Source organism: Boeremia exigua (genome assembly GCF_020726555.1).
Source record: "Boeremia exigua strain MPI-SDFR-AT-0100 chromosome Unknown C7974scaffold_3, whole genome shotgun sequence".
Lineage (NCBI taxonomy): Eukaryota > Fungi > Ascomycota > Dothideomycetes > Pleosporales > Didymellaceae > Boeremia > Boeremia exigua.
The window spans coordinates 1,701,221-1,716,604 of record NW_025763520.1 but is presented as its reverse complement, the minus strand read 5'-3'; the positions used below and the strand labels follow the sequence as shown (position 1 = coordinate 1,716,604).

Below are 15,384 nucleotides of genomic sequence, written 5' to 3'. Positions count from 1 at the left end.
CCTTTGGAGAAAATTCACGGGTGCCGCGCACTCATGTTTCATTCTGAGCAGCCACTGCTGACAACGCCCTGATGCTTAGTCATTTAATTGCTAGTCTTGATACTGGCATCGAACTTGAAGTGACTTGACACCGATAACTCTTGGGTCTGGAGGTGAGCGATTTCTTTTTCGAAGCGTGCAGTTGGATCTGCACAATAGTTCGCTCCTGGATGGATACGAAAGCGCGTGCTTGGTGAAAAACATTCAGCAGAAATTTTGGATCGATAAGGTCTCTAAGCACCAGAGGCGAGTAAGTCACATTCATGGCGGAATCACTTATAGCCTCACGCTCAGGATTCTCTGATAGCTGTAGACCTTAAAGCACAGCGATGTACAGCGAGACTGGAGACACTCCTGAATGGTGGAGGTTTGGATCCGCGCAACATAATCTCCCGACGAATCGTAGACAAGTGAGATTGTATTTCCGAATACCTATAGGTACGCTTGTTGCCATGACCGCAACCGCATGCAACTACTAGAATGCAACTTAGAAGGCGGTCGGATACACACTCAACCAAGATCAACCATACAGACTACCCTGTGTGCGCTTGCTGGCCTGATTCTCGTTATGCAAATGCTGAGTGACATCGAGAGTTGTTAGGATATGGTCATAGCCGAGCCTCTCCTCCTTCCTGCTCGCTAGCAAGCGCGCAATCTTGAGAATGTTCTTGATCTGTCGACCATTCATATTCATGCGGGCAAGCTCACTTAGTTGTTCTTTGGTAATTATGTGCTCCTGTGTGGAACTGTTCAGAAAGTTATCCCACACAGTCTTACGCGAGTCAATTGTCAACTCCTGGTAGTCAAGTGAGATGTGGATTCGTGACTGGAATGCAGGGTCGAACGTCTCCACTCGGTTTGTGGTAAGGAACATAGTTCCTGCAAGGGTCAGTAAAACTGGATCAAATGCTCTTAACTTCGCCCGTCTCAATATCCATGTCGTAGATAATCGTGAGGGGGCCTGCTGGAAGAGGGTGGAATTCAAAAGGCATTGATTGGATGTCACGTACCTTCGTAATACTCGAGCACTCTGAGAAAGATGCTAACGAGCTTGTTGCGCTCAAGCTCGTGCAGTGATCGCTGCTCCAGGAAAACATCAGCCTCATCGAGTAGAAGCACCGCGTTCCATCGACTGCACATCTCTAGGATATCCTGGAGCTTGGTTTCGACGTGTCGGGGGTCGAAGCCGAGATCACCGGCGCTCATTAGATACAACGGAACTTTCATCTCCTCAGCGACCGCCTCACTGGTCAAAGTCTTGCCGACCCCTGGGGGTCCGCAGAGCAGAATTATCATGCCGCGGCCCTTCCCTTCGATGACATCGTCGAATGTATCACGGTTTTTGCGCTGCGATTCAGTGAAGCCCAGGATCAGCTCCTTTTGATTCTTCGGTAGAACTAATCGGTCGAACGCATCTTTCTGCCATTCAATCTGCTCGACGCAATTGACGAAGAAGTTGAGCCACATCTTGTTCTTCAGGCTATATCCGCGAAGCAAGGGGGTGCAGATGAGCTTCTGTTCCGCAGTGAGTGGTGTGGGTTGTGTGCTTTCGTCGTCCTCGTCTGCAAAGCGACCGTCGATGGGCATTCCACCATCGTCTTCGTCATAGTCTTCGTCTTCTAGATACTCTTCGCCGTCATCAGCATCTTCGCCATCCTCGTCATAGTCGATCTCGCTACTACGCCCGTCTGCAACGACTTCTTTCTGGCTCAGAGGCGTAACGTACACAGCATTACCGGGATTAAACCGATTCCAGCCATACGTGTCGATGACGATCTGTACTTGTTAGCCAGTGTCACGAAAGAAGTTCGGCATTACTGCTACTCACTCGACCCTTGACGTTGTACTTGTCTTTTGTGCCAAAGGAACCCATCTTCCAAGCGACGCCGTGGTAGGCTCGATAATTCGATCCAGCGAGTTCTTCCGTTTTAGCCCCACGTTCAGTAAGGCGCCTGCGTACGGCTTCGGCATCATGATGGTAGTCGATTGGATATGCCTTAAGGGAACTAATGGTACGAGTGCCAGTAAAGATGGGTATGCAGACGTTCAACTTCTGTGTGCCGAATTTTGTGCCGTCCCAATCTATGTACTTGCCAGTGATCCAGAAGCATGGGACACCCTTCGAATCCAGACCATAGCGAGTTGTGTTCAAACTTAGTGCTGTCTCTTGACCGTCCTGACGCGAAAAGACAGTCGTACCTGGCTGATAAAGAGTCCATAGCAGGTCAAAGTTCATGACTCGCTTGCTCATCATGTCTTGGGATGTATCGATCAAGCTCTTGAACTCCTTCACGAGGATGCCCTGTAACAATTCCGCATGCTGCTTGGTGATTCGCTGTTCTTCGGTGGCACTGCCCAACTTGCTAATGGCCGTCTCCAACTCTGCCCAGCGGTGTATAAGCGGTTCAAACTTGCCTGAGAATTCGAGGCGATTGAGACCGACAGTCACACCAGGGTAATTCTTCAAGACGGCAGCGAGCAGCTTCTTGAGCAGCGGACTCTGGACGACAATCGAATGGATCGACAGTACCTTCCTGGGGTCATTATACACTTTGACGTTGCGAACCAAGAGAGCCCACTTTGCTGTCTCTTTGTTCTCGACGGGATCACCGATGTCTTCTGGAATCGTGTCCTGCCACTGAAAGCGACCTTTCTTGTCTTCCTTGCCCGAGTAAAGATTCTTGAACCCAAGCTTCATACCGAGGTCGATCTGTTCATTCTCTTCTACTTCTGTCTTCTCCTCTGTTCTGCCATGGGATGTACCCTCCCCGTTGATAATGACGTGCTTTACTCCGTTGGTGACAGTGGCAATTTGAGAGTCCGACTCATCCGAGCTGGAGGATGCAGATGTTGCGGCTTCACACATGCCGGGAGACATGGTCAATCCCGAGCAACGGATGGCAGTTGCTAGATCTGCGAGCGCAGGTTTAATACCCGAGCGGCCAGCTGATCGTGGTAATTAGTACAGTGCAAAAATGCGTACAGGCCCTCGTAATATAGGAAGGGAGGTGACTGATGCGTAAGTGGAGATGGTGCAGCTGTGAAGAAAGAGAGAGGAAGACCAGATGTGATCGCAGGCTGACTTATGTAGTGAAGGTGACAGACACACGGTTGCCTGCTTGCTGCCTGCTTACACAGCCTTGCGTGTTGCAGCAATCTTCACCTAGGAACAATCGATGTCAATCAATACAAACAACGTTAGATGGCCCTTAGATCAAGGCACGATCGCATCGGCAGTGTTTGTTGCGGAAAGGGCTGCAGGTGAGAGGGCGCCGGCACGTGTCTCTGCCTCAGCTTCACCTGTGCAGCAGAGCACCACCAGGTTCGGCTTCGTACGTTTCGACGTCAGATGCGGCTGCAGATGCTTGAGCCAGTCGTGACTGCTTGAGCCACCCTTGACATTCAGGGCGCGAATGAACGCATGGGCGCCCGCGCACAAGGGCGGTGCTAGGCTGCAGCAGCCATGCCCGCAGCAGACAATCCGGGCGAGACGCTTGGCCACTGGCAGGATGATGGAGTGGCAGCCAATGCCCGACTGCTTCTCGACATGTGGCTGTGATCCCCAGATGCACTTGGGCTCTCAAGTTTCAGCAAAAGCGGTGGATAAGCGGCCTTCAAGGTGACTAACTTTAACCTAGAACTTGTAGCACTTACAAGCTTGAATTCAGATAAATATAAAATATATCATAGGCAAGGAAGCGTTTTCTAGGGTTTCTGTTTATTCTATCTATTTTACTGTCGCGTAGTAGTACATCTGGCTCATATTCTTGATGCGCCTTTCATCCTGCAACGCGAGGGGGGGGGCAGCGAAGTGGCCCGTGCTATGCTTAACCCCGCAACCGGCGTCATTTTTGCGATTTCGGGCGCAAACACTTTTTACGTGGGAATGCAGACGTCGACGCGACGTCTGTTCTCCCACAACTCCCCGCAATGACGACTGTGATCAAGGTGCCGTGCTCGTCGGCCAACATTGGCCCCGGCTTCGACGTCATCGGCCTTGCCCTCAACCTCTACCTCGAGCTCCACGTCCGCGTCGCCAGCCAGGACCGCTCGGAGCACTCGCTCAACTGTAGGATCACCTACGAGGGCGTTGGCGCCGCAGACGTGCCTCTCATCGCCGAGGACAACCTCATCACCCGTACCGCCGTCTACGTCCTCCGCTGCCATGGCGTGCGCGCATTCCCCGCCGAGACCCACGTCCACGTCAAAAACCCAATTCCGCTGGGCCGCGGCCTGGGCTCCTCTGCCGCCGCTATTGTGGCCGGCGTGCAGCTGGCGAACGAGGTCGGCAACCTGAAGCTGTCCAAGGCGCGCATGCTGGATTATTGCCTCATGGAGGAACGCCACCCGGACAACGTCGCTGCGGCGCTGTATGGAGGCTTTGTCGGCACCTACTTGAACGAGCTGTCGCCCGAGGACACGGAGCGCCTCGAGATTCCGCTCAGCGAAGTGCTGCCTGAGCCAGCGGGCGGTGTGGATACGGGCCTGCAGCCGCCGCAGCCTCCGCTCAACATCGGACACTACACCAAGTTCCCCTGGTCGCCTGACATCAAGTGCATCTGCATTATTCCCCAGTTCGAGGTGTCTACAGCAAAGGCCCGTGCTGTATTGCCAGAGTCGTATTCACGCAAGGATGCCATCTTTAACATGCAGCGCTTGGCCGTCCTGACCACTGCACTCGGACAATCACCGCCTAACCCCGACATGATCTATACAGCCATGCAGGACAAGATGCACCAGCCTTACCGCCGCGGCTTGATTCCTGGCCTCACCGAAATCCTCCAGTCTGTTACCCCCCAGTCGCATCCGGGTCTACTCGGCATCTGCCTCTCGGGTGCTGGCCCCACTATCCTCGCACTCGCGACTGCCAACTTCGACTCGATTGCGAACCATCTCCTCGCCGAGTTCAAGAAAGAGGGCATCACATGTGACTGGAAGCTGCTTCAACCTGCCACAGACGGCGCGACCGTGTCGAACTCTCTCAACACCACACAAGCCGAAGCAATGACATATGCCTCGTCAGGTGTCAGCATCGATGCGGGTAACCAGCTCGTCCAGCAAATCAAGGCCTCCACAAAATCCACGCGCCGTCCCGGTGCCGACGGTGAGATAGGAGGCTTCGGCGGACTACTTGATCTGCAAGCTGCCGGCTACACCGAGGCGCCTATCTTGGTCGGTGCCATCGATGGGATTGGCACAAAAGTCAAGATTGCATTCGAGATGGGTAAACATGATACTGTTGGTATTGACCTTGTTGCTATGAACGTCAATGATTTGGTCGTTCAAGGTGCGGAGCCTCTTATGTTCCTTGACTACTACGCTTGCTCGAAGCTTGATATCGCCTCAGCAGCCAAGTTCATCGAGGGCGTTGCGGACGGTTGCAGACAATCAGGTGCTGCGCTTGTCGGAGGAGAGACTGCAGAAATGCCGGGCATTTACCAGGAAGGCGAGTACGACGCGGGTGGCGCTGCTATTGGTGCTATCAAGAGAGGTGCTACAATTCTTCCTGATACAGTGGCCATGCGTGAAGGCGATGTTCTTCTTGGAATGTCGTCTAGTGGCGTCCACTCTAACGGTTTCTCGCTTGTCCGCAAGATCGTCGAGCGCAGTGGTTTGAGCTTCCACGATACCGCACCCTGGAGTCCAGAACACAATATCGGCACTGCGCTTCTCACACCCACGAAAATCTACGTCAAGCCCCTTTTAGCTGCTGTTCGGAAGAACCTATTGAAGGGTATGGCGCACATCACTGGCGGCGGTCTGAGTGAGAATATTCCACGAATGTTGCCAAAGACATTGGCTGCGGAACTCGACGCACAGACATGGCCGTTGCCTGAAGTGTTCAAGTGGCTAAAGAAGGCTGGGAGCCTAGAGCCCCAGGAATTTCAGAGGACTTTTAACACTGGTCTTGGAATGGTATTGGTTGTCAGCCCTGAGAATACGAATGCCACCTTGGAGCTTCTGCGAGCGGAGGGCGAGAGCGTCTTCCAAATAGGAAAGCTTATCAAGCGAGGCAGCGACGAAGTCGTTGTGCACAACATGGAAGTTTGGGGGTAAGAAGCACAAAGAGTTCTATCTGCTTGTTAGATTTTCTATTATATACTGTTTAAAAATAGATATTAGATATTTCTAGAAACTAGGTTTATTTAAGTTTTAACTATAAATTTCTTAATACTATATTCTTAACTACTAAAGATATTATAGAGATTTCTATATAAAGCTACCTTAGCCTTTTATTAGATATATCTTAGGCTAAGGCTAGGTATATAAAGCTTTTATATAGACTTTTTAAGCTAGCCTAGAGCCTAACCTACTCTAGGTTAAATTTAACATTCTAATTTTATAAACCTCTTTTTTTCTTAATTTTAGAATAAATTTGTCGCAGTAAGTTACTGATTAACGACCCTCTGAGATTGCAGAGAAGGTTTAGATTATATAACCTTAATTACCTTAACTGCACAATAAGTCTAGGCTATAGTAATCTCTAATTAGCTTAGTATTTTAGCCTAATTAAGCTCTAAACAAGGTATATATTTAAGTAGTTATAATACCTTAGAGAATATAGAGAACCTAATTAATTTACTTAATTATTTGTTCTAGTCTATTAATTAATTTAGTTGCTTATAATCTACAATTAATAATAGTTATAAGCCTAGTTTGCTAGAGCTATAAGGCAATTCTTTCTACATACTCTAAGCAACTAAATTAATTAAATAGACTAGAAATCTACTCTAATCCTCTCTAACTCTTCTAATTATAGAAGAAATAATCTTAACTAGTTAGATCTTCCTTAGAAGCAGATTAGACTAGCTATACTAGTATACTTAGCTTAAGCTATACGCTTAAGATAAGGTAATATAGGATTAGATTAACCTAGATAGCAAAACTATACCCCCTATTAATTAACAGGAGCTAATCTACCTAGATTTTAAAGAATCTGCAGGTACTCTATTAGGCAGCTTAGCAAGCGCCTTAGAAATAATAATCTTAACTACTATAATTAGCAGGATTAATTATGCTAAGCAAGTTAATTAATATAAGGTCTAGACTAGCTAGTAGTCTAGAAAGGCTACTAAGCTAAGTAATCTCTAAGACTAGATTAATAAGACTGTCTTAGCTAATCTTATAGCACTAGCTTTAATTAAAATAATAAATTAAGATAAGTTAACACCCTAAGCCCTTATTTAAATCCTTAAAGATAATCTAGCTCCTACTAATACTAATACTATAGCTCTAGTTAGGCAGTAATACTAATTATACCTTAATAAAGCTAGAACAGGACATATAAACGCTAATAAGTAGTTTAATAAGTAGCAGGTAATCTATAGCAAGGCTTAAGCATTTAAGATTACTAATATTAAAGGATAGCTTGTAATTATAGATTTCTTAGATGCTCTAGCTCCTAAGATTGCTCTAGAATAGTTCTAATTAATAAAGCACTATATTAATATATAAGCAGCCTTAGGAGAGAAACTACTTATAATTAATAAACTTGCTTAAGTATTTACTCTAGAACTATAGAAGCAAGCCCTCTCTCTAAAGAATAAGGGATTAGGCGTTTACTTAATATTTAGATTAATCTCTAATTAGAATAAAAATAATAAGAAAGATAAATAATTATTTAAATGCCTCTATAAGCTAAATAGGAACTACTTCTAGAAGCTAGTTAACTGCTAACGCCTTAAGACTACGCTAATTAGACTAGGCCTAGCTAATAGTATACTAGTTAATCTAAGCAACAAAGATAAAACTAAGATTAAGGAAAGGGCTAATAAATTAGAATAGACTGCAATTAAGAAACAAGTAATCTAGTCTAGATAGAATTCTAATCCTAGTAATAATAAAGGAACTTCCTTAGTTAAATATCTAGGTCCTATAGTTGCAGCCCTATTTAATCTAAGCACCTTCCTAGCTAATCCTAAACTAGTGTTTAGCACTGCTTATTAAGGCTATCTACTCTCTAAGAGCACTATCTATAATAGAGAATTAGTAGTCTACCTTATTAATAATTAGAGCCTCCTTGTTCTAGGTACCTTTAAGGCATTAACTGTTCTAGAAACAGTTAACATAGGCACGTAATTACTACCTGTATTAGGCACTAGTAATAGGCTAATTAAGAACTTCTTAAATAGACAAAATAGACCTTAAATAGAGGATCTCCTACTTAAGAATATTAAAGTAGTTAACTGCTTCTATATAAATGTTATAGGTAGTAATATACTTAATTAAGTAGGTGTATAGTACCTAGGATTAGATAGGATACTTTAAGCAGGATTACTAGAAAACAATATTGTACTAGCAACCCTTAAGAAGAAGTTTAAGCTACTATTTATTTAATATATTAAGTTTAGCTTTTATACTACTCTACCTATACTTATTAAAGTAATCTAATTAGCTTATTCTGTTTAAAGGTCTAATAGCAAAGATCTCTAGTATAAATAATCTAGCTATCTAGGCAAATGCTTAATCTAATTACTTATTAAATTAGCTAGAAACGTCTTAATTAATAGTATAAAAAGGATTAACTATAAGTACTGCTTAGTTACCTACTTAGCATAAGTAATCTTAAGAAGGCTAAGAGAATAATTACCTAGACTATTCTATAGAATATTATAGGATCTATTTAATATGCTAACTAGAAGGCTTTATAAAGAATAGGCTCTAATTATTAAGAATAACTTCTTAGGCAAGCTATTTAACTTTAATATTTAGAGCAAGACACTTAATAAGATTATAAGGGTAATTACTACTTTTAAAAGTAAGATTATAAGGAAATACTAGCAGTAGATTGTTAAAATCTACTAAGATAATAATACTGCTATAAGACTATAGAGAGGTTAATTAAGATATAAGGAATAGGTAGAAGAAAGAGGGATTAAGATTATTACTCTACTATTATATACCTATAAGCTAAACAGATTAGTAGAGAGGATAGAGCAGGAGCTTATTACTATATCTATAAAGATAAGGATTAGAGCGAACCTCCCTGCTTACCTCTAGCTAGAGGTTATAGACGCTATAGCTTACTTTTATGCTCTAAGCCCTATAGCTATTTATAGGTATTAATTACCTAACAAGGTTCTAGACTCCTAGTTTAGGTAGTACTTTTACTAGTATAAGCCTCTAGAGATTAGGATTAGAACTGCTAATCTCTACTCTAATTAGAGTAGAATATATGCCTATAGCTATTAAGCATATCCTTTAGATAGGGAGCAATTAGTAGGCAGAGATAAGCAAGGATTTAAGGTTAATCCTTATAGTTATATTAGGTACTTAGTTAGCTATTCAGCCTCTAATATCTATTTAATCTAGGTACCTACTCTTAATTAAGTAATTATTATAAGAAACGTTATGTTTAATAAGAATCTATTCTATATAAGTAGCAAAGATAATAAAATACTAAAGAATTAAGCAATTAAAGTAGTAGACATGCTCTATATTAGAGAATTTAAAAATCTAGAACAAGATATTAAGATACTAGTTCTAGAGGAAGAGTACTAGGCAACCTAACTAGAATAATTAACTACTAAGCAAGATCTTAGGGGTAAGTAGATTAGAATATTAACTAGTATAGAGGGCCTACCTACTAATTAGGAAACTAAGGTTATAGAGGCTGCTTAGAACGCATATAAGGCTAGTAAGCGTCTAGAGAATTAAGTAGATTAATTAGAAAGTATAGGTTTAGCTACTACTAAGCAAACGCCTAGACTAATTAATTAAGGTATAGGTGTTTAGGAGGATTTAGGAGCAGGTAATTAATAAGGAGTTAACTCTCCTATAAGAGCTAATCTACCTATCTCTAGTAACTAGATAGGGTCTAGGGGTTTAATATATAAGCGCTTAACTAACGTTGCCTCTTAATCTAGTTAAGCTACATCTATAATACTAGGCAAAGTATATTAAAATAATCTACTAATATAATTAAGTTATTACTAATAAGGCTTAAGACTTAAGATTAATTAACCTATAAGTAAATACCTTCTAGTATAAAGAAATAAGTTAGATTATAATAATTAAATAGGGGGTAGATTATTATAAGGAAGTATAAATATATTAATTATAGATCTAAGTAAAGAAAATAATCTATAGTTAGACTTATATAATACCTTCTTCCCTAGTCTAAACAGAGACTAGAATAATTAGCTAAGTTATAAGACTATTAACTTAATTATTATAGTAGCAATACTATATAATTAAAATACTAAGACTTTAAAGTTAGGAGTAGAACAACCTTATTAAGATTAGCTCCTACTACTACTAAAGACCTAGAAATAATTACTGCAACATCTACTTAAGGATTAGTTCCTCTAAGCCTATAGTAAAGAGATTAATTAGCTTATATAGAAAGGCATATAGACTAAGATCCCTATATTAAAAGATAATTAACTACTTCTACTTAAGTAGGTATAGACTTATAAGTTTAATTAAAATAGCTACTTTATTAAGTATAAAGCTTAGATTGTTGTTAGAGGTAATCTTTAAGAAAATAATATGTTAAGTAGCACATATATAGCTACTCTAGCTACTTAATCCTTCTAAATAGCAATAGCAATTATAGCTTAGTTTAATCTAGAAGTATACTAATATAACGTAGTTAGGGCATTCCTAAACGCTCTAATTACTCTAGATAATCTAGTAATCTATAAACTACTAATAGGGTTTAAGAAAGCAGGTTATAATATTTAACTAAATTAAGCGTTATATAGATTAAGAGAATCTCTACTCCTTTAGTATAAAGAGTTCTCTAGAACACTACTTAAGCTTAGACTTATAGCATTAAAAGAAGAGCCCTACCTATTCTTTAATAAAGAGTAATTAATGCTAATTCTATTCTATATTAATAATATTCTACTTCTGTTCTATAAGTCCTATAAGTAGGAAGCTAAGGCTATCTAGAATAAAGTGTTTAGCAAGTATAAGATTTAGGAGCAGAGACTAGTAGAATAGTTCTTAGGGATTAGAGTAATAAGAGATTAAGTAAAGAGGATAATTACTCTAGTTTATAATATATATATTAATAAGATTATAAAGAAGTTTAGATTAGAGGATAGAACCTTTCTACCTACCCTACTCCCCTTAGAAGAACTAATCCTAAATTAGAGAGAAGTAACTAAGTAGGAGGTTAGGTTATTTTAGAAAAAGATTAGATTAGTACTATATACTATAATTATAATTAGGCCTAATATTGCCTTTATAGTATTAAAACTATTATACTTTCTTATAAATCTAAGCAAAGAATACTATGCTATAGCTAATTAAGTAATTACTTACCTATACTAAATAAGGTATAATAGGATTAAGTATAGTAATTATAACAGCCCTAATCTTATAATCTATAGTAATATATTATTTACTAATAATCTAGATACTTAAAGATTATCTTATAGCTATATATTAATTATATTTAGAGGACTAATCTTTTAGAAAGCTGCTAGGCAACTAATAATTATAATATTAACTATAGAGGCTAAGCTAATTGCCCTAGAACATATAGCTAAGAAGATAATAGTAATTAAGAGATTCTTTAGCAAGCTTACGCTTAACCTAGGGCAAGTCTAGAATATCTAGTGCAATAACTAGCAAATAATTAGGCTTATAATAGGGAAGAATAAGCAGATTATAACTAAGCTGCATTATAAGGATATATATAACCTCTAGCTTAGGCAGGAATACTTAAAGGGATTGTTTAAGGTTAAGTACCTTAATACTAGAAGCATGCCTGCAGATAGATTAACTAAGAAGCTTACTAAGCAATAGTTTAACTTATTTACAGCACTAATTAATATTTAAGACACTTAGATTATAGAAGGAAACATTAATTATTAGGGCTAAGGAAAAAAAAAAAAAAAAAAAAAAAGAAAAAAAAAAAGCAAACTATTAAATAAAGAAAAGCAGAACTAGACATTAATTAACTATATAAGAGCAGCAACTACTCCTACTCCTTATCCTCCTTATAATTATTACCTACTCTAAAGATATAATCTAGAATTCTAAATACTTATATAACCTAAGTAGATAAAGCCTTATAAGCCTTAAGATACTAATTAAGCTAAGCCTAAGAAAAGTTAAGGCAATTAGTAGGGAGAGATTAAGTAAAAGCTCTAGCATCCTTAATCCTAGACTTAATCTTCTCCTACTTAGTAAGCTTCTTCTAATACTACTCTACCTTTAACTTCTTTTTAGCCTAAATATAAGCAGCATACTAAGTATAAGCCTTATTCTTAGCCTTAAGCTAAGTATTAGCAAAGACTTGCTTAAGTAAGTAGTAATTAAGGATAGATAAAGTAGGAATAGCAGGAGAGGGAGATTAAGAAATAATAAGGGACTTCTTCTAAGCAGATTAGCATAAGTAAAGGAAGGAATAGAAACAAATACTTATAGAAGGATTAACCTCTTAATTAGAAGTAGCAGCCTTAAGCTAATTATAATATAATAAGCAGTTATAAGCATTAGCACTCTTCTAAGAGATTATGCAAGACCTTAGCTTATATAGGCTTAGAGGAGCCTTAGAAGGACTAAAAACTTCTTAATTAAGAGTAACTAGGCAAGGATTAGAAGAAAACTTTGCTTAAAGCTAGAAATAGATTAGTAAAGTTTATCTAAACTTTAATTAAGAACCTACTCTCTTAACTATATTAAGCTTCTTCTTCTTAGAAGAAGGAACAGGATTAGATAATTTGCCTAGAGTAGAGCGCTTAGAGCTATTCTTTAACTTTAGAGTTACTATAACAGGATTAGTAATTAAGTTATTAAAATACTAGATTAGGGGATAAGCAAGACCTTTAATTAATTAAGGAGCAAAGGGCCTAAGCTTATTAAGATGCTTAGCGTGCTTAGCAATAAGCTTAGTAAGACAATTATAATCTAACTCCTAGGTTATAAACTATAATCTAATTAATAAATAATTATAACCTTATAAAGATTAAAATAGATACTTATAGGATAGTTCTTATGCATATACCTAAGGCACTAACTAAAAACTTAAGTAATTATACTATTTATAAGCAGGCACAGATGCGTGCTATACTTAACGCACTAATTGCTACTGCTGCTTAGCTAGTTATAATAGATCTAGATCTTAAATATAGCAGCCTAGGTCTTCTTTATATAACTAAAGCATATATAGAATTAAATATTACCCTTAATTAGGGGAAGATTAGGATAATTAGACTAAGTAGACTTATTATCCTGCTTATCTAGAATATAAGACTTACAAGATTAGCGCTGCTTAGGAGTATCTATTAGAGCTTTAGGAGCAATAGGATAGCCTAAGCAAGTCTAGTAGACAGTAGAGGGCATAATTAGAGGATTACTAGGCGCTTTGCTTAGAGTAGAGACCTTAATTAAAAGATTAGCATATATCCTTAAGTATAATTAAGTTAACTATACTATAATTAGCAGCAATTAAGAGATACATTAGAGCAAAGGAAGGTAATAATATTATGCAAGAGTAATTAGAAGAGTTAGAGTTAGTATAAGTAAGTATAGAGCGTAATATTATTTATTTACTATATAGCTTAGCGCAACTATTTGCTTACTTAATTAAGCAAAGTACTAAGAGTAGTTATAACAGCAAATAAGTAATAATAATAAATTTTTAAGATTACTAATTAAAGGAAGGGAACATAATTACTATAGTAAGCAGGTGCAGTAATTAATAGATTAATACACCTAGGGGGTGTGTTATAGCAAGTTACTAATTAATAACCCTCTAAGATTGCAGAGAAGGTTTAGATTATATAACCTTAATTACCTTAACTATATAATAAGTCTAGGCTATAGTAATCTCTAATTAGCTTAGTATTTTAGACTAATTAAGCTCTAAACAAGGTATATATTTAAGTAGTTACAACACCTTAGAGAAGATAGAGAACCTAATTAATTTACTTAATTATTTATTCTAGTCTATTAATTAATTTAGTTGCTTATAATCTATAATTAACAATAGTAGTTATATACTAAAAAGATAATAAAGGCTAGAATAGCCTACTTTATAGTATTAATACTCTAGATAATTATTACCTACTCTTAGTTATCTAGCTAGACTTACTTTACTTATCTTAGCTTTTCTATATCTATAATAACTACTCTAGAAGTTATTTAGCCTATTATAAAGCTAGTATTATTAAAGTTATAAATATTTTTATCTAGTATACTATACTTAGCTTTAGTATTAGCTACTAAGTAAAACTAGGCCTATATAACCTTTAAATTCTTATTAAAGGCTCTTTTATAGTTATACTTATAACTGAAACTTACTTTAAGCCTTAGTTAATAGTTAATAAATATTTTAAGCTAGTTCTACTTAATAAAAAGTATTCTATACTCTTTTTATAGTAAATTAGCTATTATAGCTATATTTAAAAGGTAAGAAAGACTTTTTAAGTTAATAAGGTTAAAAATATAATTAATATTTACCTTCTTTTTATACTTATTTAGATTCTATTAATTAGCTATAGAATTAGCTTATAAGAACTATCTAGTATATTACTAGCTGTTATAATTGCTCTCTTGTAACTAACTAGATGCTAACACCTAGCAAATGCTAACACGCTTAGTATAATATTATATAGGCTATCCTATGCAGCGTAGTTTTATTATAAGTTATATAATAAGCTTACTTCTTAGTAGTTAAGCTAAAGTAGGTCTTATATAGGAGCTTACGCAGCTTATATTAAGCTTAGTAAGCTACTATACTCTCTATAGTATATAGCAAGTAGGAATATAACCCTTAAGGTTTATATTTAACCTAAGTATTAATCTATAATATTAGATCTTAACCTAACCTTTAAGCTAGATAGTCTACTCTATACTACTTATTATTACCTCTTACTTTTAAGATAGATAGATTATATCTATACTCCTTAGTATAAGACCCCCTTTAGTTTCCCTAATAGTATTTATCTCTAAGAACTAATTAAATAGTGCTTATAAGCTTTGCTTAAAGTATAACCTAAATATTTTAAATACCCTTAAGATATCTACTACCTTAGGAAACTAAGCTACCTCTAGCTTATTAAATAATATAGATATAACTAATAATAGTGCTGCCTATATAGGTAATATTATAGTTAATAAACTTAACCTCTACTTTAGCAAACAAAGCAAGCTTAATAATTAGCTTATATAATAGGACTTATTCTTCTTATTTTAAGGCAAGCGCGTTAAAGAGGAAAAAAGGGTTATACTTATTAGTAGTTATATGCATAGCGCAGCATTTAAATAGATTAAGCTCTTTACGCAATAACAAAATATAGGCACTACTATAGATAAAGTAGACAAATAGATAAAGGACTTTAATATATTTAAGGAATAAATTAAACCTATATTTAGTATATTTAATAA

At 37.8% G+C, this 15,384-nt stretch overlaps 2 protein-coding genes across 2 annotated transcripts; one reads left to right on the top strand and one right to left on the bottom strand.

The window, feature by feature from the left end:
• Positions 1 to 431: 431 nt before the first annotated feature.
• Positions 432 to 3,066, bottom strand: C7974DRAFT_129061 (P-loop containing nucleoside triphosphate hydrolase protein). Its single transcript, XM_046135331.1, has 3 exons — positions 1,868 to 3,066; positions 1,050 to 1,815; positions 432 to 918 (listed from the first exon to the last, which is right to left on the bottom strand). Exons 1-3 carry the CDS (start codon positions 2,915 to 2,917, stop codon positions 560 to 562), a joined length of 2,175 nt encoding a protein of 724 aa, XP_046000349.1. The 5' UTR covers positions 2,918 to 3,066; the 3' UTR covers positions 432 to 559.
• An 814-nt stretch (positions 3,067 to 3,880) lies between these two features.
• On the top strand, positions 3,881 to 6,203 carry C7974DRAFT_388253 (phosphoribosylformylglycinamidine cyclo-ligase). Its single transcript, XM_046141269.1, has one exon. The coding sequence runs from the start codon at positions 3,970 to 3,972 to the stop codon at positions 6,094 to 6,096; it is 2,127 nt and encodes a 708-aa protein (XP_046000348.1). The 5' UTR covers positions 3,881 to 3,969; the 3' UTR covers positions 6,097 to 6,203.
• The last annotated feature ends 9,181 nt before the right edge of the window (positions 6,204 to 15,384 follow it).

Coding starts and splice junctions, on each gene's coding strand:
- C7974DRAFT_129061 (XM_046135331.1), bottom strand. CDS start 2,917: ATGTCTCCCGGCATGTGTGAAGCCGCAACATCTGCATCCTCCAGCTCG. Junction 1,816..1,867: donor AGTACAACGTCAAGGGTCGA/GTGAGTAGCAGT, acceptor TAACAAGTACAG/ATCGTCATCGACACGTATGG. Junction 919..1,049: donor AGTGCTCGAGTATTACGAAG/GTACGTGACATC, acceptor TGACCCTTGCAG/GAACTATGTTCCTTACCACA.
- C7974DRAFT_388253 (XM_046141269.1), top strand. CDS start 3,970: ATGACGACTGTGATCAAGGTGCCGTGCTCGTCGGCCAACATTGGCCCC.